Source organism: Nyctibius grandis, chromosome 1 (genome assembly GCF_013368605.1).
Source record: "Nyctibius grandis isolate bNycGra1 chromosome 1, bNycGra1.pri, whole genome shotgun sequence".
Classification (NCBI taxonomy): domain Eukaryota; kingdom Metazoa; phylum Chordata; class Aves; order Nyctibiiformes; family Nyctibiidae; genus Nyctibius; species Nyctibius grandis.
The window spans coordinates 22,875,159-22,901,158 of NC_090658.1; the positions used below are offsets into that span (position 1 = coordinate 22,875,159).

At 35.8% G+C, this 26,000-nt stretch overlaps 1 protein-coding gene across 1 annotated transcript in view; it reads left to right on the forward strand.

The window, feature by feature from the left end:
* Positions 1-26,000, forward strand: part of GPATCH2 (G-patch domain containing 2) — a 140,029-nt gene that overhangs the window by 95,248 nt on the left and 18,781 nt on the right. The window contains exons 6-8 of the mRNA XM_068409266.1: positions 6,418-6,482; positions 9,214-9,253; positions 12,537-12,607. Coding sequence (XP_068265367.1) covers positions 6,418-6,482; positions 9,214-9,253; positions 12,537-12,607 — 176 coding nt within the window. The remainder of the gene's footprint in view (positions 1-6,417; positions 6,483-9,213; positions 9,254-12,536; positions 12,608-26,000) is intronic.

The following is a 26,000-nucleotide window of genomic DNA, read 5'->3' on the forward strand; positions in this document are numbered from 1 at the left end:
AGGATCTACAGGATCTACAACTTCCCGTGGGTGTCTATAAATGATCTCTTGCACAGCCAGTTCTCTAAGGTAGTTAATACCTTTTTCTATAGTGGTCCATTTGCTTAGGTGACTCATAACATCATCTTTATAGGGATACCTGCTCTTTACAGCTGACAAGAGTCGCCTCCAGAGACTGACAGTGTTTGACTTTCTTGCGAGCGCCTTATCAATACCACCATCTCTGGACAGGGATCCCAACTGTCTGGCTTCTCTGCCATCTAATTGCATGCTGTCTGCCCCATTATCCCAGCATCGGAGCAACCAGGTAATAATAGGTTCACCGTCATAACGGCTGAAGTCTTTCCTTATATTTCTCAGGTCCTTCAGGGATAAGGAGTGGTAGGTTGTCTCTACATCCGAGTCCTCCTCTTGTGATAGTTCTGCTTTAGAAGGACCTTTCTTCTGTGATGGGTCTGCTTTAAAAGGATGATCGAGGAAACCCCCATCTGTGTCAGGCCCTAACTCTGCCTGAGAAGGGCCCTCACCTGGGTCATATGATGGCTCTGCCTTAGAAGGCTCCGAGTCATCATCCTTCTCTTCACGAGCTGATTTCTTTTGGTATTTCTTCCTGGTTACAGGAGCAATTGGTACAGATTCGATAGATGCTGGAGTCTGAGTAGATGCAGTGGCTGTCTTGGGAGTGCTGAGAGTCTGAGTAGCTGCAGTGGCCATCTTGGGGGGTGTAGCAGCTGTGGTACAGGCTGCTGAGGTTTCAGTGGTTTTAGTGGCTGTAGCAGCAGTACACACTGTAGGATCTGAGGTGGCTGCATAACACCTACAACTGTCCCTGCACCGATATTTAATCTTATCCCACATCAGAAACACATTCAGGACAAACAAAAATAAAAACATGCCACCTAGACAGCACCATCCTAATTTCGCAAAATCTAGTGGAATCAGCTTGGCAGAAAAGGAGAAGGTGCTATTTCCTGAAGTAAAACTGGAAGTGTAATCATTAACAGAATCAGCTAAAGGACGCCTGGAGCGTGCAAATGAAGTTGCTGCTACTGATTCGTGATTAAAGCTGCCCGTCATTGTGTCATAGAGATAAGAGATCGGAATATTAACTGCCCAGTTTATCACAGCATAAATCAGTATCAAACCCCATACCAAAACAATACATTTCAACCAGCGCCCACTGCTAAACTGCATGTAAACATTCATAATAAGCAAGCAATAACACAGTGCCCACGGCAGGTAAGGCATCATTGCAATACTCAACTGTGAAAGAAACTCCATAAAAAGATGAGATAACACAGCATTCAAAAATGACATCACCATCTTCACTATCTGTTTTAACTTTCCAACCCCTCCTAAATCTCAAAGGAAGAAATCTGATATTCTCTCAGCTGAGCTCTCTGGGTCTCCTCCCACCAGAGCCAGGATTCAACTTATCAGAGCAACCTGTTGGAGCTTCTCTCGAGCCCCACGTTGGGCACCAATAAATCTGTCACGGTTTAAAGCTGGGCTGGCTATTAACCCAGTGGCAGATGCTCTCTGTTAACCCTCTCCCCCCCCGCTAAGGGAAAGGGAAAGGGAAAAGGGAGAGAGACTTATGGGTTGAAAAGTTAAAACAGTTTTAATAAACTATAATAATGAAAAAATATAATAACAATAATAATAGAAATAACCAAATATATACAAATATGTACAAAACCAAGATCAGAGCTTGGAAATCCTCCTCAGGCAGAGTTGCTCCCCCCAGTACAGGCAGAGGGGAAAAGGCAGTACCTCCCCCCAGCACAGACAGAAGGGAAAATGCAGTAGCTCCACCCAGCACGGGCAGAGGGCAAAATGCAATAGCTCCACCCAGCACGGGCAGAGGGCAAAATGCAAAAGCTCCACTGCCATCACACCTGCAGGCTTTTAACTGGAGATTTGGCAAAGCTGGTACCAATCAGTGGGAGACAGGAGGGCCCCTCCCTCCTGGGCCCCACCTCCAGGAGGCAGTGGGTTAATGATAAACAGGAAAGTGAGAATGACATGTATGGGATGGAATACCTTGCTGGTCAATCCTGGGTCACCTGCCCCGTCCACTACTCCCTGCAGGTACAACCCCCTTCGGCTCTTTACTCGTAAGCAGTGACCTTGGGTTCTCTAAGACTATTTGGCCTGGTTTGAGCCAAACCAGGACACAGTGGTAAAAGGACTTGAAGCCAGAAGAAATTAGGAGTTCCAAAGATGACCTTAAACTTGATTCATATTAAAACAGTTATATCAACTGTAGATTACAGTATCTCTTGTGCAATGTGTTGCTGGAGAGACTTTGCACAGGAGGAGGATGACAAGCAAGGAGGCTCAAAGGTTTCCCTAGCTCCCCTTTACACTCCTACTTATTTTGCTGCCTTATGCAACTAAATCACAGTACAGATTGCAACACAGTTGGACTGTGTGAAGACCCATGATATTTCTTTTGTACTTTTTGTTCCTTATCCTCTAGGACATCATTTCTGGTCATTTGCTACATAGAATCATAGAATGGTTTGGGTTGGAAGGGACCTTAAAGATCATCTAGTTCCAACCCCCCTGCCATGGGCAGGGGCACCTTTCCTCTAGACCAGGTTGCTCACAGCCTCATCCAACCTGGCCTTAAACACTGCCAGGGGAGGGGCATCTACAGCTTCTCTGGGCAACCTGTTCCAGTGTCTCAACACCCTCACAGTAAAGAATTTCTTCCTAATATCTAATCTAAATCTACCCTCTTTCAGTTTAGAACCATTCCCCCTCGTCCTGTCACTACTTGCCCTTGTTTAAAGCCCCTCTCCCGCTTCCCTGTAGGCCCCCTTCAGGTAGAGCTGCTATTCTTAATTAGAGGAGAGAGTTAGGAATACTGCCACTTTTTATCTTATTTATAGTTACCTAAGTTCTAGTATGAGTGTGATTATGTTCGGTTATGGGGTAGTGTGACTTCTAGAAACAGACTATTAAATATACTGCTAAAAAGCTTGAAAGAGGTTATTGGGCATTTCCTAGGCATTTTAATGTCTCATAGGAAGAAACTTTTGAAGCCAGAATTCTGTTCATGTTGTGTATGAACTTTAAAGCGTGCCGTGGCGCTTTTTCCCAACAGTTTATCTGTCAAAATTTTTGAAAAAAATATTACTATATTTATATTAGAAAAAAATCTGCTGCATTTTTTCCTGTAAAGCATGTGGCAAAAGTAGTCTGCAGCACTTATTATCAAAATGTGCTTTTTTCAGATTGCAGTTAATTTGCCCATGGCTCAGGTGTTTGTTACAAAAAAAAAAGAGAAGGCATCCCCTCCCTCAATTTTTCAGAGGGAACAGTAACATAAAGACATCAGACATAAGCAAGGAGAATTTGATGAGAAGGAAGAGGAGCCCACTTCAACTCTAACATCTTTTCTCAGGTGCTCAGTCCTGGTCACCTTGACCCATGTGACTAAGAACCATCAAGGATCTTATCCATCAGTGCTAACTATACAGTATCAGCTCTATGATATTGTATATTCACAGCTAGTTTAGCATACAAGTGTTAAAAACTAACACTCTTATGTATATAAGGAGGATGTTTAATAGTGTGTAAGGATTGACCATTACCGAGAAGAGTGTTATTAGTGAATGAACTTGGTTTAAAGTTTAAAACAGGCCTATCTGTCAGTCTTCTAAACACTCCCATCACAGCAATTCCGATTCCCTGATACACGTGTGCACTCAGACATGCACACTAGCATACATTCAGTTGAAAAAAAAAAAAAAACAAAAACAAAAACTTAGTTGTGCAAACCTTCAGTGCTGTTTGTTCAGTGGAAAACTAGTACTTACTTTACCCCCTGATTTCTTCTGGTGCGCTGGGATTTCATTACCTAAAACAATAGTAGATAACTGTGCATTTTTTTTTTTTGCATGAACAGTTGAGAGGCTATTTGTTTTGATTTTAGTGTCCTGCAATCTGCTGCCACTTTCTGGAGCAATCGTCTCTCTCTTCTGTGGAGATTCAGCAGATCTTTGGAGTAGATTTTTCTAATAGTGCGTTAGCAGATGAAAATGGGCAATAGGTTTTATTTTGGCTTTTTACACCCTAGATGAGTTTTGCAAATAGGAATTCATTTGCATTACCATATTGTGAATCTTACAACAATCAGCATTTCATTCTATACAAAGACCTATATGTATGCATTATGAGTTTAGTTTTATAAATATTCTGTGGCTTCTTGGTAACTGAAGCTATCTGGGGTATGCAAGAGAAACCTGAGCAGTGTACTTTGTGTTCAGTTGTAACTTTATTCCAAGCAAGTTCATATTCTCATATAAATTAGTGGAAAAACATACTTCTGTGGCTTATATATTATTTTAAACCTGGCAATTTATCAGGTGATTTTTCTTGAAATTTCCTTGCTTATTAAATTTCAGATTATGTATTTTGAGTAAGCTGGAAACTTAAACTTGTTTCCATAAGTATGGCTGCAGGTAAACAACCAATTTTAGTCCAGAAAATAGCTTTTGCTTCTGTCAACATGTTGTTTATTTTCTCCCTGAGATAAAAAGTTCGGTTTTCTGATATTTGTACCAAGATAAAGTCTGTAAACAAGATTAATATAGTGTGGAAAAGGTTGTCAGCAGCCCTGGCAAAGGAAATAAGTTGCCTGTACACAGAACATACTGTAAACTGAATAAAAGTGTCAGGTCCACCATGAGATAATGTGATCATGAACCTCTAACAAAGCATGACATAGGCACAGTCGGCTTTTCTTATAGCCACAGTGTAGAAAATGGATTACTATATTCCAGGGATGCCCACTGGAATAGCATGAAAACCTCATTCTGAGATTGATGCAGGATGTAACTCTCAAGAGCCTGAGCTACATGTTTACCTATAGTGTTAAAGTAACAGTTTAGTTATTAATCTTAAAATTTAGAAATTACATATTAAAATACATGTTCACATTCCTAGTTCTGTCTTTGTGAATTGGCATTTCTTGTTCTTATTATTAGGTGAACTATGACATTGCAAAACCAACGTTTGGTCACTGTTTTATTATTATCATGTGGCTATGTAAGACCTTAATAAGTGTAGTAAAACAATAAATTCCAAAAGCGGGTAAAGCAGTAGGTGCTGTTCTCCCCTGTAGCTGCCATGGTTTCCTCTACTAGGGATTTGTATGTTTGCATAGATTTTTCTGCAGTAAGGTATTACCAATTTTTTTGAATCACCATCAGCCAGAAAAGTGACAACACTTTAGGGTTTCTCAGTTCAGCCCCGAGTGACATCATTCTTCAGGTCAAAGAAACAGATTTTGGTCGAATACTTTAACTGCATGGAGCTTTCAAATTATTCAGTGAGTGTTCTTTGAAAGTTTTCCAGACCTGGAGGTCTGACTGTGCTCTGGCTTTTCTCCATCATGACACCAGATGAATAGGGCTATTTTTCTCTAAAAGTTAGGCGCATTGTTCTTTTAATAAAGAGTAGACTGCTTTTACCTGTGAATCTACTACTTACGTACTTTTGGCAAGCCTGAGACATATAAATGTATTATCATTGAGTTTTTGTGGTCTCCTTCAAAAACTGGCAGAACATCTGCCTTCATTCCCACCTCTGGTCATCTACTGACTATAAAACTATCTCCAAGGAACTGAAAATTTGTTCCTGCATTCTTTCTGACAGGAATGGTTTGCTTCTGCTCTGGTTCTTCAAGCACGAGTTTCATCAGGTGGTCTCTTATTCTTCTGCTTTTACCTATCTACATGTGTAGACAAATTAAAGAGATTCTAAAAATAAAAATAAAGCTGTTTGAATGCATTCTTGAGCAATACCAGAATATCATCATCTGCAAAAGTCTGCGTGTGCTATCATGCATTCTTAAGACCATTCTTAAATTGAGCATATTACGTATTTTTGTTTTCAGTGTATATAAAGCACTGGACAAGGACCACAGTACAGAGTGGTAAAAATTATTTTATCTTTGCTTTCTATCCCACATCAACTTGAATTTCAAAAGCTTTATGCTGGGATACAAAGGTTGGGAGCATTTTTTAATAAATTTATCGCCGTATTATCCATAAATAAGGGTAGTATGTTGAACATGATTTTCAAAGCATCTAACTTCCATTTTTCGGAGATAAAGTGCTTCATGGACTTTTCAAAAGTAACTTAGGCCCCTGACATCTGTAAATGTCTCAACTCTGACATCCAATCAGAATTACACACGAAGGATTTGGGTAAATCTTGTATAGCACTTTCTGCACTCAGACTTAACTTAAAAATTGCAGATACTGCTAATTGCATTTACTGAATCTAGTATACTGTCTGTATTTTGTATTTAATATTTGTGATATGTTTTCTTAACAAAAAATCCCTGTGTGCATATGCTTCACCATTATTCAAAGACTTTTTTTCCCTACTTTTTTCCATTAGATAACTCCAGGACCAGGTGGTAGCAGGAAAACGGTTCACTTATCCCAGGATTCTCTTCACCATGAGTGAGTATCAGTGATGGGAGTTATAACTTTTTATTATTGTTTGCTTTACAGTAGTACCTCTGTCCCAAAGCCACGTTTTACAACTGTACAAACATATGATAAGAGGGCCTCAGCTTGGTTACATAATGACCTTTATTTAATAATAATATTTATAATCCTTTGTAATTCATTTTATGTTTCTTAATGAAACATGACGTTCAGTGCTTTGTAAATGTGTTTTTATTAACTTGCTAAGTACATGCTTTCCTAAAATGCAACACTTTTTAAGGCTAGATGCCAAATACGGATTGTTTAAAAAGACCTGCTTTGTTTTTCTCTAAAGGGAAATTCAGAAATGCCAAGCTTGAGTATATGAAAATAAACAGGCATAATGTCTTTGAGTCTGAAACATGATGTATCATGTAAGGAAGAAGGTTATCATAAATTCCACAAAAAGACATTGAATTAATTGTTTAGACACATGTAAATAGGGAATGTAATTCAGTTCATTTAGTTACTCCAGTGTACCATTACTGTAAACTTACTCTGTTCAGCTGACAGCATTTAGCGGCATTATTTCTTGGTTATCTCTTTTGAATAGTTACAATAAGGAGATTAAATTTTCCTCTATTTTCCAAATGAGAAATCTAAAACATAGACACACATGATTAGGAAATAATATATTTGAGGATACATTGTATGTTCTAACTGCTGCTAGGTGTAGCATCCACAGTTTAAAACAAAACTTGCAAAAGCACATATACTACAAACATCAGATCCTCAGTACCAACTGTTTTATGCTACTAATCCACTTCTTTTCCACCCCATAACTTACTGATGTGTGTGTTAACTAAAGAGGTTGTGATTTCATAAGTTATTTTTTTCCTAAAGGAATTCAACTGCTATTTTATGGGTTGTACTTCTGTTTATTTTAATAAAACAAATAAATAATACTGTGATTAAGTGAATGGACAAAATCATAAAAATCAGTGTGATGTGAATATCACTTTCTCATGACAAGAGGCCTTATTCTTTATGAAGGGTTTTTATTGTCTAAATATGAGATGCATCCAAATTACTTTGATATATTTTTTTCAATACAAATACATTTTACTAACAATTTAGTCTGTAATCCACTGATTTGCCAGAAACCATCAGAGTTTACGTGGAGGAGGATATCCCAGTTTGCTGCTCCTCCTTGAGTGTTTGATGTTGACACTGGTCAGAGACAAGACACTTACCTATGTGGAATTTAGATCTAGCCCATTATATTTCTTATCAGCTTCTGGATGTTTGTGACCTTATTTGTTGGGTCACTCACAAATGTGATGGTTTTTCTTTCATCCGCTGCCAACATCAAAGTTGTGTGTGCATGAAATCTCCCCGTTTTCCTCAGATTTTGAACTATTTGGTGAAGTTGATGAACGTTTCATGTCCAAAATATATAAATGTCTACTAATTTTTATCTCAAGGTATACTTTTAACTTTATTGCTGTCATTCTTTTTTCCTTTCCAACTTCTTTTCCTTAACCACCTTAAAAATAGAAAAAGGAGTTAGCGGTATGCTGTTTTTGTTGACAGCTGGTCTTGTGTACAAGAATGAGAGGGTTGACTGCTCATCAGCAAACTCACAAGAAGTGAGTGACAAAAAGCCACAATACTTTCAGATTTGTACTTAAAATAAGAGTAATTTAGACCAGACAATTCCATGGAATCTGCTTCTTCTATATTAATAAAAATAAAAATTTTAGTGTCATTATGTGGCTGCTTTGGGGGAAAAAATGAGAGTAAACCTTATTGAATTCAACTACTTCAGAAAAAGCGTGACTGGCTTAAGCTTATAATCTTTGGTTATACTTCTAGAGGAACTTACAAGCATAATAGCAGATAATGTGATGGTCTTTTTGTGCGATATTATAATGCATGGAATTATTTTATCCTTTGCCCAAAACCTATTGCTTCCTTACATGAGTAATATGTAGGTACTATATGTAATTTCAGATCCTCATTGTTTTGACTGTTTTTTCCTTCTCCTTTTTATTTTGCAAGTATCAAGATTTGCCCTATGTTTGTATAATGATTACTACAGATACATTGAGATGTTAATTCAGTTCTCTGTGATCACAGTGTGTATGTGAACCAGTATTAATATGCTTTTATTGCTATTGAGGGAAAAGTCATGTTGTGAGTTCTTGTCCCTGCATGGCAACGTCTTAGTCCCAGTTTTCATCTCTATGAAATAAGGCTGCCAATAGTCAAAATTGTGCAATTGTATGGAGATATGAAGCCACTGAATTTACGGACTTTGAATTTCACTTTAGATTCAAACTCAGGCCTCAGTTTGTGAAATAATACATTAACAGCTACCAGGTAGTTCTCAGTACCTAAAAATCTTTTCATCTATAATGATTAATAAGTAACACTTCAGTGCTAAATATGGAATTACTTTTATTTATAGCACATGCATTATATAAATGATAGTATTTTAATATACTATAGTATTTTAGCTTGTTTGACAAAATATAATTACCTATAAAGCCAGTAGCTACTCAGAAATCCGTGGTGCATTCTTTCAAAACTGTTACAGACTTAGAGAGTTCAATAAAAATATCCCATTAAAATAAAGCATAGCCAAAGGCTGTATTTTCCTGGCAGACAATAAAATACCCAAAAGCACGCACAGACTGGTCATATGACAGCATGTGCTTTGTTAGTTGTATTGTTAAACCTGTCTTTTCTTTTCCTCCCACAGCCACTGGTTTAGCCCTGGGGCTAGGAAGGAACATAGCCAGGTAAGAACTGCTTTGATCAAGAACAGTTTGCTTGAGATGTATAAAGGAATTTAACTGCCTCTACTCCAGAGGTAGTGGGCTAATATTTTAAGAAATAAGCAGGTGTGATTTCATATTTTCTTGTAAGGAAACATATTAACAGCAGTGCATTTCAAAAGGTCCCTTAATTAAAAATCTTTAATTAGTCACTTAATTTCAGTTAAGTATCTTTGAGTTTTAACAGGTTAAATGAAAAGTCTGGGATTTTTTTTTTAATGGTTTTGTTAATCATGGTATCTTCAAATGTTGCATTTCTCAAAATGCTGGAAAGCAAAACATTTGACTCACAAAATCAAGAAATACAGAACAGTGACAAGAGCGGACAGGCTTCTACAGGATCTTCAATTCTTTTTTTCTGCATGTCATTGGTTAAAACGACCACAGCAGTGAAAAAGGAACTGTTAAATCTCCATCATGATGCAGATACTGGTGAAAATATCTCCTAGTTTATCTGCTGAGCCCCTACAATGTAGTGCCTAGGGAGGTCCAAGCCTAGAGTAGCGGTTGAGGGAATGTGAAGATGTGTTTAATATTTGATTAGCAACATGGCACTTTAGCATTTCTTCAGACATGGAGGAATACCTTTCTTTATGGATGGCAGTAAGGTCTAAACAGAACATACTGTCCAAGAACTATAAAATGTGAAAATAAGTCTGGTTTCATTTCATAAATGTATAGTTAACTTCAACTATTCAGTAAAAGTAGCTGAATATATCATCAATGCATTGGAATTTAAGACTAAAATTCCATAGTACATTTTTTAAGTTGGTAAAAATTTATATTACACAGTTAATTTCATTAGATCTGTGCCAGTTTGCTAATCATTTACAAATTTAAATAGATTTGAAACTTCAAAAGGAAATAAGATCTATAGAATCTTTGAAGGGTTCATCTTAGGATGATTCATCATGAACACTCATAGCTCCAGTAAGTCATAGTTGAAATCAGTATATACTCGTTCCTGTCCCCTCCCCCTTCTTTTGAACTCCAGAGCAAGCCGAATCTCTCAAAGTTATATTACTTGCCCAAAACTGATGGAGTGCATAAAAAATAGTACAGTTTTAGCTGTAAATTGTGAACTTCTAACATGTTGCAGTAAGCTGACTGACACTTAACATCTAAATAAGTGGCTTTATGAGATTCGCGTTTAACTGTCATTGTTTTGAAGCACATTTCCTAGTAGAAGCAGCACATAAAAGAGAGCATTTTAAATATGAGCATGCTTTTTGTCTTAGTTAACCATGATTAAAAGTTCTTTTGGGCTAATCTTTATCCTATTCCTGAAATTTTGATGCTATAAGTAGTCAAATTTGCTAGATTAGAATGAGTTTGAGTGATTTTTTTTTTTAATTGGATTTTTTTATTGATTGTCTCACATAACAGAATAGTTAACTGAAGAAGTACTGTTTACTTCTTCAAAATATCCTAAGCTTAAAACAGTATGGAAATTTCCATGCTGAGAAATACATTAACCCACATCATACATACTGGCAATATCCATTCAGCATAGAGCATGAGAAATGTCTGCTTAGCTCGTATATAATGACAAATTAATTCATTTTTCTCAGATAATAGTAGATTTGAATTAATTTTAAATTTTACGTGTTTATTTCGTATTTCCTAAAAGCTGTGTTTTCAGAGCTTCTCCGAAGTTCACTGTATTTGTAACTTGCAGATGACTAATGAATTGTGAAGTAAAGCTAATGTCATCAAATAATATAGGTGCTACTGGCACGTAATGGGTTATATTTTTTTTAGACAAGTAAAAGAAATTAGAATGATGGTGCAATGTAATTATGACAATTTTGATAGCCTATAAAATTCTCACTAAATTTGTGAAGATCCGTAGTGTATGACTATTGGTTGCATGGGTTTACTACTTTCTCTTTTAATTAATTTCTGGAGCTGAAGTTATTATGTTAGAATACAAGTAATTAACTAGCCAAATTTAAAGTCTGGCAGGTGATCTGTATTTGTACATGCTATAACTACAATTTACTTCTCAGCCAGAGAATATTAATAATAGTGAGACTGTTCTTAGCTTGGTCATGAAATTGTATGAACGTCATGATGGTAAAAATTGTGACTACACTTAAATACAAATTTTAAGTGCTCTAATTTGTTGATGTTCAGAAAATGAAAAAAATATTTTGCAGAAATATGTCAGAATAAGGTGCCTTACCTTTATGTATCCTTCAGATTGCCTTTTAAAACCAGACTGTACTATTTTACTGCATCTGAGAACTAGATAGTTGAAATGACAAGGAGCATTCCATATACAAGAAGCAAGCTATAGAGAGTTGGGGAAAAATTAATCAAATGTAATTGTATAGAAAGGTGTCATTTCTTTTTTAGTCCATGCTCATGTTCAACATCAAGGTGCGGTTGGCCAAGTCATAAATTTCATCATTTCCTCATTTCCAGTGGACTTTTAAATGTGTTTGCTGTAAATAGTAGATCCATTCACCTGTCGTCTGTTTCTAAACAGTCTTTCTTCAATATATGATTAGTTTCAAGTAGCATTTGTATTTTTTATACTGTCTAGTTTTAGTTTCTTTAGTGTAACTTTTCGATAGTCATTTTTTACTGTTACTGCCACTTTACTCATCCTGACAAATATCATAATGCTGGAAATAGACTTCTGAGTCTTGTCTTCCTTTATTTGTCTAAAATTAGAGTAATTCAGAGCTTGTTCCAGATTCTGAGTCACTATTTCAATTAAATGAATCCTTCATTATTCCTACTTCCCCACTATTATGGGAAGCTTTAATACTGTGTTTTTGTTGATTCTGCAACTTTCAAATTACAAAAGCTCCTGAGGCTTAGAAGAGTTTGTAACAGTTTCATAACTGCTTACATACAAGTGCCAATGTGAATAGTTTTTTGTAGTTTAAGTGGTCTCGAACAGTTTTCAGTATTCAATTTTGAAAATTTAAATTGAAATTGTGAAAATTGTAAAATTTTACAGGTAATTGTGAAATTGAATTGCATGCCTTTCTAATATGCTTTGAGAATGCTTTAATTTTTACATTTTCAATTATTTAGGAATTTTTAAATTGCTGGAATATCTTGAAATATCAACTATTATTGTAAAGTTCTTGGATGTCCATTTCTTTTAGAGTCTTGGTTGAAAACTATTGAAAGATTGCTCAAGACAGGAAGGAATGGCATTGTCAGGGTAACATCTCTAAAAAGCAAACAAAAGCATTGCTTGTGAGATTTCTCAACGTTTTTTTTTTAATAGCTTCAACTCTTGCGAGATAACCGATCAGAGAGAGGACACAAGAAGAACAGCTCTGTAAAAACAGCTAGCAGGTAAGTTAATGCCGCAGCTGTCATTAATACTGTTTATGAATTTGTTGATTTCTTAACTCTCAAATTTTTATATAAGAAATGACACTGTTCTTTTGGGGTATTTTCAGAGGTCTTCTGTTTTTTTGTGATTTACTTTCAATAATTTATTTTATATGGCATAATCTTTGCCTAAAATACCAGTATTAGACTTTAATGGTGGCTATATCCAAATACACTTACTAAACTTAATCTCTTTAGTAAACAGGAGAATTAAATGGATGCCAAAGTAAGGTTTGTGCTTCTGACATATAAGTTAAGTGCTGAAAATGTATAAAATTACCATTATGTGCATACATGCTTTTGAAATCAAGAAGATAACTCAAATACTGTGATACTTAAATTGTTCTTATATTTTCCCAATAAACATTTCATTGTGAAGACTTACTAAAAACAAATCTAGTTCTATCCTCCAGCTTCTTTCCTCCCCCTCAAAACACAAAAAATTCAACACTGAACTGGTGGGCACTGGTCTAAGAGTCTGTTCTGGAGGGTTTTTTATGTACATGTTACCTGCTGAATCTCTTCTGCTGAATTATTATTTTAATTCTAGTATTTTTTAAAATGAGAAACTACAGAAATGTTTCCCTTGCTATGCATAACACCTTACACAATTTTTATGTTATTCTGTAAAGATGACAATGTGCTATCAAATTACTTTTTGAAAAAAGTTATAATAGATTTATATCACTATGTAATACTGTGGGTTTTGAGTGAGACAGTTGCCTTTCAGGCACTTGTCTTTTAATATATATGCGGTCATCCTGAAATAAGTTTTTAATGTTGTTAAACATTTGCTTTAATCATTACTTGGAAAGGGAGACCAATGCTTCTTTCAAAAAAATTTATATTAAATATGAATCTGTTGCATCGTATACAAGTTCTGGTTACATGCTCTAAAAGATTGGTTATACAATTGTTGGTCATTCATCTTCTCAAACTTCTATGAAAATGATATTTTTAACAGGCCATCTGCTGCCTTAGAATATTGAGTCATATACATCTTATTTACAAGACATATATTGAACAAATTTTAACATTCTTGCTACAGTTTAGCTGCTGAAAATAAGAATTTAATTTGCACAATGTGCAAACATTTTTTTCTCTCAGGCCAATAGCATGTCTGGTGACTACCTTCTTCCTGTAGTTTAAGTGTTCTGTAACCTAGTATTTTTGCTTTTTATAAAAAACTTTTACAACTAAAACAGAGATTAAATTTCAGATATATAGGAACAACATATGACAAATACATAGTTCATCTACTTGTATGTTCATACTGCCTATCCTCATTCAATTCAGGACAATTTCTCTGTTTTTCTGTTGGTTACAAATGAAATACATGGTGCGTAGTGACATATGTCAGATTTATCTCTGGTTAATATTGAAGGCTGATTTTGCTATGACTTATTTTTAAGTTATCTCTTCTACCAGAAGGGTTAATCTTAGTTTCACTAGATAACACAGAGAAGCAAAATGTTTCTGCTTAACAAGGTACCTATCGAAATCACTGTTTTAGTAGCAAATATTGTTCACAGAGTTAATAGAACAGTGAACATCACCTTAGTTGCAAATGTGTATCTTCATTACTGTGTATGAAATCTTAAAATGGAAATCTCATTTAGATTTTTGCATGTGCCCAAATACTTAAAACCCACTAAACTACAGTGCTACCAGTCAAATGTCACAAGGTTAAGTTACAGAATTAAGTAACATTGTAGTAAATCTTTATTTTGGTGCACTACATGCATATGCAGTTAAATCTTCTGTTGAATTGCAAGTGTTTACTCACACCTGAAAGTCTGAACCTTTCTAAAATTGACTCTAAATTAGTTCTTGCATGTGTTAAACTATTATGGTTTAACACATGCAACATCAAGGTAATTCAGATGAGTAACCCCCTTAAAGAGAGGCATACAAAAAGTAATGGCTGTGACCTTATATTGTCTTACTGTTTGTTGCTAAATGCCGTGATAGAACAGCAGCAGTGGGTAGGTGTTGGACATTCTATGAAATTGCTGTACTTATCCAGAATACGGTTTAATCTGCTTTTATTGCAAGGCTGAATTTCTCTGGGTCTTTCTTTGTATAGTTTTCACACAACTGTGTTTCTTGTGGGAGTATCTTTTTTGTTTGCTGTTCTGGAAGACCTTTTTTTCTGGTTTTCATATGTATATGAGATATGTATATACACACATTTTTCTATTCTTGCCTCGACTTTTCTTACCCCTTTTGGATGACTGAACACAGTTCTTGTCTCAGCATGTAGACAATATGTAAATACCCATATGACATTAGATCAGTGACTTGTGGAATAATTTACTGTGTAAATACATCAGAAAGGTGTGGAGCTCTTAAGCACAGCAGTGGTCTGCAGCTGTTTCTTTGTGGTGAAATAATACTGATACTTTCTGGGTGAGCTTTACTGTATTGGGTTGCTTGTGTTAGGTTTCTTCTGTCAAAATTAATAATAATGAGCCAATCCTGTATAAACTAACATGAACTTCTATTAGTGGCAAGAAAATCAGATTGTTGAGAACTGTTGATATGGCTACTGATGAACCAAATGTTAAGGAGGGGGACAGTCCTTCACCACAAAACTTAGAACCTGGATAGATTATATTATGCTGATACAGTTCAACACATGATCTTCTGTATTTGACACATTTAAAAATATATATTAATGCTACTTTTACAGATCAGCTGTAATCTACAAATATGTAGTTTTCCCATTAATTATTTAAATTATATAAACAGTACTAAATAATACTGGTTTAGAAGTTTCATTTATTTCTCCTATATAGCCATGAAAAAGTTCTCTGTTTACATTATCTCTCTGCATTAGGACAGGAACAGTCCCCTCCCCAATCCAGCTACACTGCTTAAAGGTGTTAATTCTTCCAGCTGCTTGTTTTCATTCTCTACTCTTTTGCCAGTGAAGAAGTTTTTTTGTTTGCATTTTTTAATATGCTTCGGGCAAAACCAGCCTGGTTAGCTCAACTCACCTATTTAAATTAAATTGGCTGGTTTTGTACAAACCATATTAGGGAGCGCTCACATGATTTCTTCCTCCGGCAGAGCTGTGGAGATGATAATCTCCAGCAGATGTGTGATAACAAATAGCTTGGGATAGTAATGTCTTCATCTGGCGCAGTTGTTAGCAGACCAAATGTCTGTCTGTAGCCCGAGGCTGTGGGCAAACAATTGAACATGATTGAGTTATGGCGAGTTAACAAGTTGCTGCTTGGCAGCTGAACTGCCGTAGCTGATCCTGGGCTCGTTGTTTGCCTGCTCCCATCATAAGGTAAAACACTTTTTCTTAAGTCACCTTTGTAAAATTTTATAAAAATGAGTTCTACCTGAAGAAGATTCCCCAGGGCTAAGTGATTCATTTGGTCAGCAGTGGAGACTGCATTGAACAGTATTTTGCTGAGCTGCTATAACATGATTTTGAACATGTGATTGTATTGTTAAATGTATGGGGGACCTCTATCACACAACTGTCTGCCTGTCTTTTAATATTTAATGTATTTATCCTCACAATACCTTTATGAAGTTAGGAAGTACTTTTATCTTCATTTGACAGAATAAGCAGAATACTTAAGCAACTTAATATTTTGCCTTTGGTCATACAGTTGATGCCATAACTAGTTAATGTATATTGTAATCTAGAACAACAGAACTGCAGCTTGGGAAAACAGCGGACTACTGAATAAGTTAAACTTGTGTAATTATGTCCTTCACTATACATATAATGGTCTTGTGTCATATTTCTTTTACAGTGTGTTCCTGTTAAGTATCATTAGTGATTTTATCTACATATTTATTTTTTCTTACTGTATTGTAAGTAGAATTTATGACACATGCATGAAATGAGAAACTGAAAAGAAAATAGTGACCAAATTTTCACCGCTTACCAATTTTTTTTTTTTGGTTGTACCTTGATATTTCTGTGTTGGCTTTCCACACTCAAATGCTCCCCCAGAGATCTTTAAAAGAAAAAAAAACTATTTGTAGTTCTTATGCAGTTCAGTCCTGGCTTGAAAGAAGGCTAAGTCATACTCATAAAAGTGATTTCAAGGTGGAGCAGAATTACACAACTTAGGTTTCAATTAGCTAACTGATCTGTGCTAACAATCTAGTCAATCTAGCAGCAGCTTAGTATAAACTAGTTAGCCACTTCTTGTGGCTGCAAAGTAGACCATAGCTTGAGGTAGAGGTAGTACCTTGATAGTTCTTTAAAAATCAACAGGAGCCACCTATTCAGCCATTACTATAATGTGACAGGAGGACTGTGTACCAGTTGTCCAGTGATCACCTGTTGCTGTTCTATTTTGAGCTGGCAAGAAGTCTTTGAAGTCTTCTCCTGCTGTGGTGAACAACACAGACTGAAATACAGTCTTTGCGCATGTGGAGGAGTCATTCAGGAAAGCAGACTCTGGAAGTAGTAAGAGAAGGGTTATGTAAAGGGCATATGTCAGATGCTACTAAATGGTGATACGTGTCAATAAAAACCCAGAATATTAGTCATAACTTTCCCATGTTTTCTGCAACTGTCTCTTTCCCTCTTTCCCTAGTTGTTCTCAGTCCAGTTTAAATATGTGCCTTGTGTTGATACAAGAGGATGACTCTCAAGTATTTTCCCTTTTTATGACAGTATTCTCTGTGAATTAGTATTTAAAGAAAGCTCCTAAGAGAAAAATGACACCAAACCTAATGAGAGCTTTTCAAAAATGTATTGTTGCTTTGGTTAGAAATACAACTTTCTGTCTTTCCCAGTTTGGAAGGGAAACCCCTGTTTGTACATTTGCAGAGCACTTGTTCATTTTCATCTGATAATACAGATCATGGTACTTTTTACACAGATGTGACAAATAGCATTACAGCTGCTCTTTATTTGATCTTCAAAAGAGACAAAGACGTGCAAGGATTCTGCCTGCTCCCTCTTTCCCACCGTGTCATCTGTTGTTTGGGAAAGAGTCCTAATTTGCAGCAGATACAAAACTATTTGTCGAGTTGCAGGTTTGCCAAAAATAAATGAAACCATTAATTACTACATTTTTTGAGCAGCTGTTAATGGATTGGGATAAGAAAAACGTACATTAGACTACTAGTTAATTACAAGAACTGTAATTGTTTAATGTGGCTTTTGCGAAATGAAATTACAATACCAGAGGAGGTAAATTCAGCCAGTTTTTGAAAATTATACATGAAAACGTGCACATACTTACACTGCAGTAAAGCTAAGGAATGCATATCTGTTTTACTAGGTGATTCACTTCTGTCATCACATGAACACATATTCCCAACAAAAATACTTAAAAGAAAGTAATATTTAATCATACCTTTTAATTCAAGTGTAAAATTATTAAAGGTAGTAAGTTAATATCTTTTAACCCCAGAGCTAATAATGCAGAAGATTCAGATATAACATTAAAATCCAAATGTGTTTACATCATTAGAAATCAACAACTAAGCAGTTTTATCTCCTCTTTGGAGTGCCGTGAAGCAGTAACTATACTGTTATGATTGGTGCTTAATAATATTTGCAGTTCCAGATTAAATTATGTGAATGTTTGAGGACACATTGCTTTCCTCCCTTGCTGTCACCCTCAGGGACAACATTATTCCATCAGTTTGGTATTTTTCTTCTCTGGGAAGAATAAAAGATGGTGCCATTTTGACAGAGGGCAATTCCTGACTGAATTTTCTATAATATGGCCTTATTTTTAAGATTACAAAAAGAATTTAATTTGGGAGGGGATGGGTGATGACAGTTTGATTGTTATTTCAAAATGTAGCCAGTATGTGATGCTTTAATTTTATGGAAGTCTTCACGCCTCAGTATCGGTTCATGGATAGATTTAAAGTATCCATTGATTAAATGAATATTAGTCACTAAGTCTTAGAAGTATCATATTTTAACTCAACTTCCATAATGAGAACATTTGCAAAAGTAGCAGAAATTTTGAAGAGACCATGCTGTGTTTTGAAAAGACATTTTTCCATATGATCTGAGCAGTTTCATTGCGTCTTTAATGCAACGCTAATTAAGTAAAACCATAAGCCGAATTTCATTGTTATTGCACTAAAATCTAATATACTTGTAATATTGTGCATAAATAAGCTGCTAAATGATACTGAAAATTTGTCATTTAAAATTGAATTCCAGGTGCACGAGTATGTTAACTAAGAGAAAGTCAATTAGTCCTGATTTTAAAAAGTACATATAATAAAAAAATCAGATAATATCTAGAAATTATGTACTTCTGTATCCTCCTGATGTACCATCGGGATCGAATTTTCCCCTGAATTAATTGATAGCAAATTTCTCACTTTCAAGTACCTGAATTTTAATCATGATATGTTTGTTTCTCACACTCAACTGCATTATACTCTCTTTTGTTTTGCTCAAGTTTGTGCTCCAGAGCTCAAGCTTTGCTTGTCTCAACTTACCTTTTAAAATGCTAATGGCATAAGGATAAAGTTAATTTGGGTTTCAGAGATGTGTGAAGACCCTTCCTGCTGTTTAAGGTCTGAGCAGGAGCTATACACAGTAACTTGCACTGTAGTTCCACAAACTTAACCATAGGTTAAGCAGCATGGCAATCAAAAGAGATTGTTTTGCAGTCTGTTTTTCCACCACTCATTTGTCCCAGCATCTCTCCCACCACAAGAAATTTGGATCTTTATCTGGTTCACCACGCAGACACATGAAAGCTGCATGCCACAAACATAAGGACGAATAGCCATGCATGAAGGAAGGATGGGGTTTGCCTCTTTCTGTTCTTATTGTAAATTGAACTGTTTGTGCAATTTTATATTGAGTTTCTACTAATCTTGAAGGGATCCCTGAATCTCATATACATAAAGCAGCATCCACTGGTGCACGTTCACTAAAATTCTGAGGCATAGACACACTGAATTCTATTCAGACTGTGGTTTTGTGTAAGGAGAGAAAGAGTTTAGAAGAAAATTTGAGTAGTTTGTTTCAAATTACATAAAATTTTCATGTTTATCTTCTGTGTTGATATTTTCAAATTCTGATCATTTATTCTAACAATACATTTCAGCGTATCTGGAAACTAACACTCAGTAAGTGTCCTAGACAAAAGGAAGCAAAGGACACTGTTGATTTAGTTTTCCCATTCTCCTGTTATTTTATGTATATATTTTTAGAAGTGTTGATATTGCTAGTTAATAATATAGAGCAGAAGGACATAAGTGAAGTTTTTGCTATTAAAGAATTTTGAAACTAAAAAGGACCAAAAAAAGTCAATGTCTCTTACCTGCGCTCCTTTGTTTTTAGAAAGTCAAATTTCGTATTCATTCCTACATACACACACTCCTTGTATTCAATGGAGTTACATGACAGTTACTGAGGGGAATGGGTGCAGAGTGTTAGGAAGCATAATTTGCTTAATGTTCAGTCTCAGCTTCAGTGATTTTTTTTTTTTGTTGCCCTTATCCCAGCTTGCATACAATTATATCTTTGTTTATCAGATTATTGACTGAATTATAACTGTACTATCTTGGCCAGACAATAAGATTGTTTGAAGAGTTGTATCTCAAGTATAGTAATAAAAATAGGGAAGTGAAAGGAACTAAGAAGAATGGTGTTGGGGTCCAGCTGGAGAGCTCTTATTTTCTTGGAACTGATTGGAAGGCAGTAGGTTAAGGACTGACCACAATGGTTGTAATACGACAAAAAGCTTCTGGATCACTGGACTAGATCTAGGTCTGAATGATTGATTAAAAATCATTACATTGTGCTGGCTGTTTACCTACATTAATTGAATTATTGGCCTCTTATAGTGGACCAAATTCATTTGAGTTGGCCATGCTTGCTCACCTCCCCAGCACAGAAGTAAAGCAAGAAATTGGTGTACAGGTTGAGTGTTGAGTGCTTCCAACCTAATAAGACATTTTCCTCCTTCCTCCATTTTTAAGTTACTGTATTAGATATCTTTTTTTTTTGTGCTGCTTCTTGTTCCGTACCTGTTTTAAAAGTAAAGGATTTTGAATACGACGCTAATGTTTGCAATAATTTAACCTAAGTCTATATGAGTGTAATCCAGAACTTTAAGATGTGGGTTTTTTTTTTTTAAAGTCTTTTCAACAAAATACATTTGTTCTGCACTGAATTTGTTTGGTGAATGTCATACTTGGTAAACAAATATGTATCCAGAAATATCTGGAAGAAATAGTGTACCTGAGTAAATGATTGAATCCTTCCATTGAAGTATCTGTTGGAGCCCTTGGATACTGCTCAAGTCACAAAGATATTTTCCAAATCATTTCAAAGCTGGATCAGGGTCCATATCTATTGGATATCAACAGTGTTGTTGCAAGATGAAGAAACCAAAGAACATTTGCTTTAGAATTTGTGAAACAATATTGTCCTGTAACAGGATGGTATTCTATTACTGCAACCTATTTTCTAACTACGTTTCACCATTACACGAATATGAGCATTATTCATTTTTATCAGGTATTGCTTGACACAAAACAATGATGGAACTTACTGTCAAAACTATTTAGAAATATTCTGAATTAATATAAAATTTATATTCTGAATGAGTATAAATATTAATTTTTTGTCTTGAACATGTGAAATCATGTCATTTGTTAAAGAAAACTGTAGGTTTTAGCTATTTAATTATTAACAGCAGTGGATTTTTGGTTTTATTCCCTCAGTGTCCCTTGGTGACTTATTTGTACACCAAGATATTGGTTTGGATTTGCCTTTGTGTAATTCATATACTTTTGATCAATTCCACCTCATGCCCAATTATATTACACTAAATTAACATAATTCAACAGATGTTGATATTTAAATGTTTTCTGGCATTCACATCTTGGACAGCTGTCTTAGAGCTTGGGGAAAAGGCAAACGTTTAGAGTTAAATGCTGAACATATGCTTAAATTACTAATTAGAAACAAGAAAAAACAATGTGTTATCCTTTCTGGGGGCAGTAGGCCTCTACCACAGAATTTTTTTTGAGAGACTCAATTTACAAATAAAGTACGTAAGTGACTTGAGATTGGGTGTCAAAACATCTGTAGTGATAAAAGGTTTTGTTTTCCATTGTGTTTGCTAAAATTATGCCAGTTTGGAGTTGAGTGTGTAGATTTGTAGAGTTCAGGAAAATTTTGGACTACTACTGTGTCTGAATGACACTTAGAAGTGCTGAAAAAGATGACAGAAAGGAACATATTGGGATATAGTATTAGGTGATGAGATAATCTGATGAGGCCAGGGGAAGATTGTATTCTTCTCATAACAGGATTGCACTAGGACTTTCAATAATACAGGTATGTCACCCTTATGTTTAAAGTTATGTTATGAACAGATTGGCATAGTATGAAAGGAGTTTGATAGAGTTGTATGGTTTTATCACATCTGTTTAAGATTTAATAAAAGGAAAATAAAGTGCATAGTACTTGTGGTTAATGTAATGGTTTTCGCACTTGTGGAGGCAGATGAAGCAATGTGTTGTATAGATGATATCATTCTTTAGACATGTCTGAAGAAAAGCTTTACTGTTTGTAAAGGATGTGGAGGAATCAAGTGTGGAACTGATTTAACCTGAATGTTGTCTGAGAAAAGTGATACCAAGAATAAATATGTATTCATTTTCATAAGCATTAAAAATTAATATATATGCTGCATGTGAATTGTACTTCATTATTATATTGCCAGTTCAGTCAAATAGAAGTGTAGAATTTTGTGTTCATCTTATCTAATTAGCTAATAGTGTGGTTGGACATTTAGAAATACATATATAACATTTTTTAAAGGTATTTGCCTCTAAACTGATCATAAACTGTTCATCTCCTGGATATCCCATGGATGCTCTTGAAGCCATTGTCTGCAACTTGTGGAGGTTTAGGAAGGCACAGTAAGAGTTAAAGTTCATCCAAGCTCTCTTATTTAAACAGTACTAATGGATGCACTTCCATTGGCCACCAGATACAGTATTTTAAGCCATGTAAGAAATGAGATAATCTGTACTACAGGCCATTCTGTGTAAGGATATAAGAACCATTTCTGCTATATTTTTATGTAAAAGGTACTTGAATAATGGGAGGTTTGCTCAGATTATTCTTTGACTTTATAAAGTAGAGCTGTTCCACACATTCAGTTTTTTTAATCATTTTATTGGCTTCTGTTATACAATTGTGAGGTTCTGTTTTTTCATTTTTAGCTGCTGCTGTGAACATTGCTTCACACACACTCTACTCAATTTCAGTTTATATGAAATTGTCCAATCATTTCAAGCTGAAAGTGAGTCGTGGTCCGCACTGCATTCTCTCTTCGGTCATATCCATATTCATATTTATTTTGTATCTATATTTTAAGACTGAGGACTGACAGTTTCAATTAGATTTCCCCTTCAAAATAATTCTCTCAAGTCCCTTCTAAAATGCAAACCAGTCAACTCTTGCCTTATTAAAATCTCTTGTGAAAGAAGTTCACTTACAAACTTTTATTGAGCCTTTCCATTTGCCGAAGCATTCAGTGGCGATAAACTTGCAGAGTTCTACAGCCATCTGCAGGAATGCATTGATACTGTGGCAGAACGTGTGTCTCTATTTATTGTGGATTTGTTCCTCAGGTGAGAGAGATGTTAATTGGAATATAATGGGTAGGCAAGTGTTGATCATCACTGATTCATCTAATTGTGATAGAGAAATAAGGCTTCTTGAAAACATTATTTCATCATAATAGTATGCAGCGTAGGATTTTCCCAAGTTAGAGTACAGATATTTAATAAATACTGTTAAACAAAAAATACACATTCTTCCACATCTGCCTTTGTTAGTAATCAGTACTTTTATGCATTTTTGACACACACAGAACATAAAACCATCACCTTTGTTGCTTACAAGTAATCTTAGCAATGTAGTGTCTTCTGTTAAGTGATTTGAAATTAAATATACTAAGGGACAAAATTAAGTTTTCCTTCAATGATGTTGTAACCATCGGCACAATTACAGTGCACCAACAAAAGCAACAGTGCTGATACCATATAAAGCATTGCAGCTTGCAAGGAAAGTGACAGCTGCCAACAGCAGACAAAGTAAAGCAATCAACAGACATGTTGTTACAATGAGACATATGAAAAAAACATGCAAAAATTCTGTATTTAATACAGTAGTACCCAGAGTTCACCCAAGTGAGGTGACAGTCTCGCTAGTTTAGGCCATTGTACTGATGCATATGAAGGTACCTGCTATATAACACCATCTTTGCATCTTTCTGAAGAGACTGTGGAACAATTACTGAATTTGAATAGGGGTTTTTAATTTGGATGAGAGGGCTGGTTTTGCATTTTGGTGGCGTTTTTGAGGTTTGATTTGCTTTTTTACACAAGGGATGATAGTGGTTACGGAAGAGTGTAATTAACCAGAGAGCTAGAACTCATGTTCAGGAGTATCTGCTGTCCTACACCCTTTTTTATTGTATTATGCTTCTCAGTGACTGGACTGGTGAACTTAGAACTCTGATAGCAGCAAAGGTGATAACTACTAGTGAAAGAATTAAGAACCACTTTGTGTGCTCGGTTGCTCAGAAGGTGGATTGCAATTGAAGCAGTGCAGCTGTAGGTTCCCCCACAGAACAGACATTTATTTGGGGAATGTAACCAAATGGTCCATTGACTGTAAAGGTCAGGGTAGATGAAGATCTGACATAGCCTATTACAGCTGTCTTGGAGAGGTGAACGTGTGCAACTGCAGAAAAGGCACTCATCAGAAATATTTGCTTATTGAGCTATGATACTTGCAGAAAAAGAGGTTGTGTTGGCATGGATAGAAATGATGGGGAGTTGCAAGAGACAATTCTAGGCTTATTACCAGAATAAGGGCAATTACCTTGAAGAAAGAAGTGGTAGGGAGACTGCAGCTATTTAAGGAGATAACAGAATTTCTTTCTGAGTGAATACTTGTCACAGGAATGCATAGATGCTTGTGAATATCTTTACATGTCATTGCTTCTCTACAAGTATTTGCTGTATCAAAACTACTTTTTATTGTGTTTATTATTTCAATAGTTTTTTTGTTGTTGCTGCCTTTTGCAGTCTGTCTTCATTGAGGCTCTTATTTACCACGTAGAGAGAATCTAAACACTGTGCGCAAGATGAAAAATGAATAAAAATTGACAGTGACTTTTCCAGTGGTTTTGTTTAATATGTTGAGGCATGACACAACAACAACAACAACAAAAATTGTTGGCATGCTAGTGTAAGTTCACACTAGCCTGGCTTTTGCAGCCCTTTTTTTTTCCCTCTGCCCCAACTTTGCCGCTGCAATGACACTTGCAGGCCTGCTCGGCCGTGGTGCAGCTGATGCCCTGTCCATGCTCATATTTTTCTTATTGACAGTGAGTGTTCTTGCCAAACGCCAGGGACCATAGTCACATCTGTTTGTCTCCCAAGCTTGTCTGAGGCTGCTTGGGAACACTTTTTATCCAGAGGGCAGCTTTAACTAGGCCTAATACTCTGAAAAGCCTCTGTTTGTAAATGCATACAATGAGGCGACAAGTTCCTGTTGTCTTTCCTTAAAAATTATTCCATTTGACACTGCTTGCTCCAGTCCCTGTCACCAGCACGTCAAAAGCCAAGTTTTCAGGCAAGGTGGTCTTAACAAGTTTTATTTTTTCCCTACTAAAATGCCTAGCTTCCCTCCAGAGCACTATTTATAAATGATAGCTGGAAGCAAGCTAGGGGTAAGTAGAGAAGTCAGGCAAATAGCTTTCTTCCCTTCTGTAATCCACGCTCTTCTGATTTAATGCTAAGAAACATAATGCTGAACTTAGCCTGACTGAGGGTCAGAGTTCTCCCTACTTTATAATACTCCCATTACAAGCATTTCAAAATGTACTGTGCAGCTTCAGAAGACTACTTCATTTTGTCTAACCTGCCAGCTACAGAGCAGTCATCGTTCTTGTCTGTTTCCCTTAAAAAAAAAAAAAAAAAAAAAAAAGGCAAAAAAAGCTTTTTGTTTTGCTGTGATCTGCATTGACAGCGCATATCAAATGTTAAGACCTGGCAAAAGCAAATGCTGCTTTACAGTCGCGAGTTAGCTTAATGTTTGATGTTAGTGGCCATAAAACTGGGTTTGACAAAGCTTAATTGGTGCTCTAGCATATTGTTATTTGTTTGTGGCGTACTGGATTTTTGACGGCAACAAAGAAATACCCACTCTCACCTTGGCTGGTGATCAGTTTGTTGTGCTCGGCAAAGGCGAATGATTCATTTATGCTGAAGGAACAAGGCTGCCTTTCAGACGTTCATTGATTTTAAATTAAAAAGTAACTGCTATGTTCTACATGAAGGGTGACAACAATAACAAAGT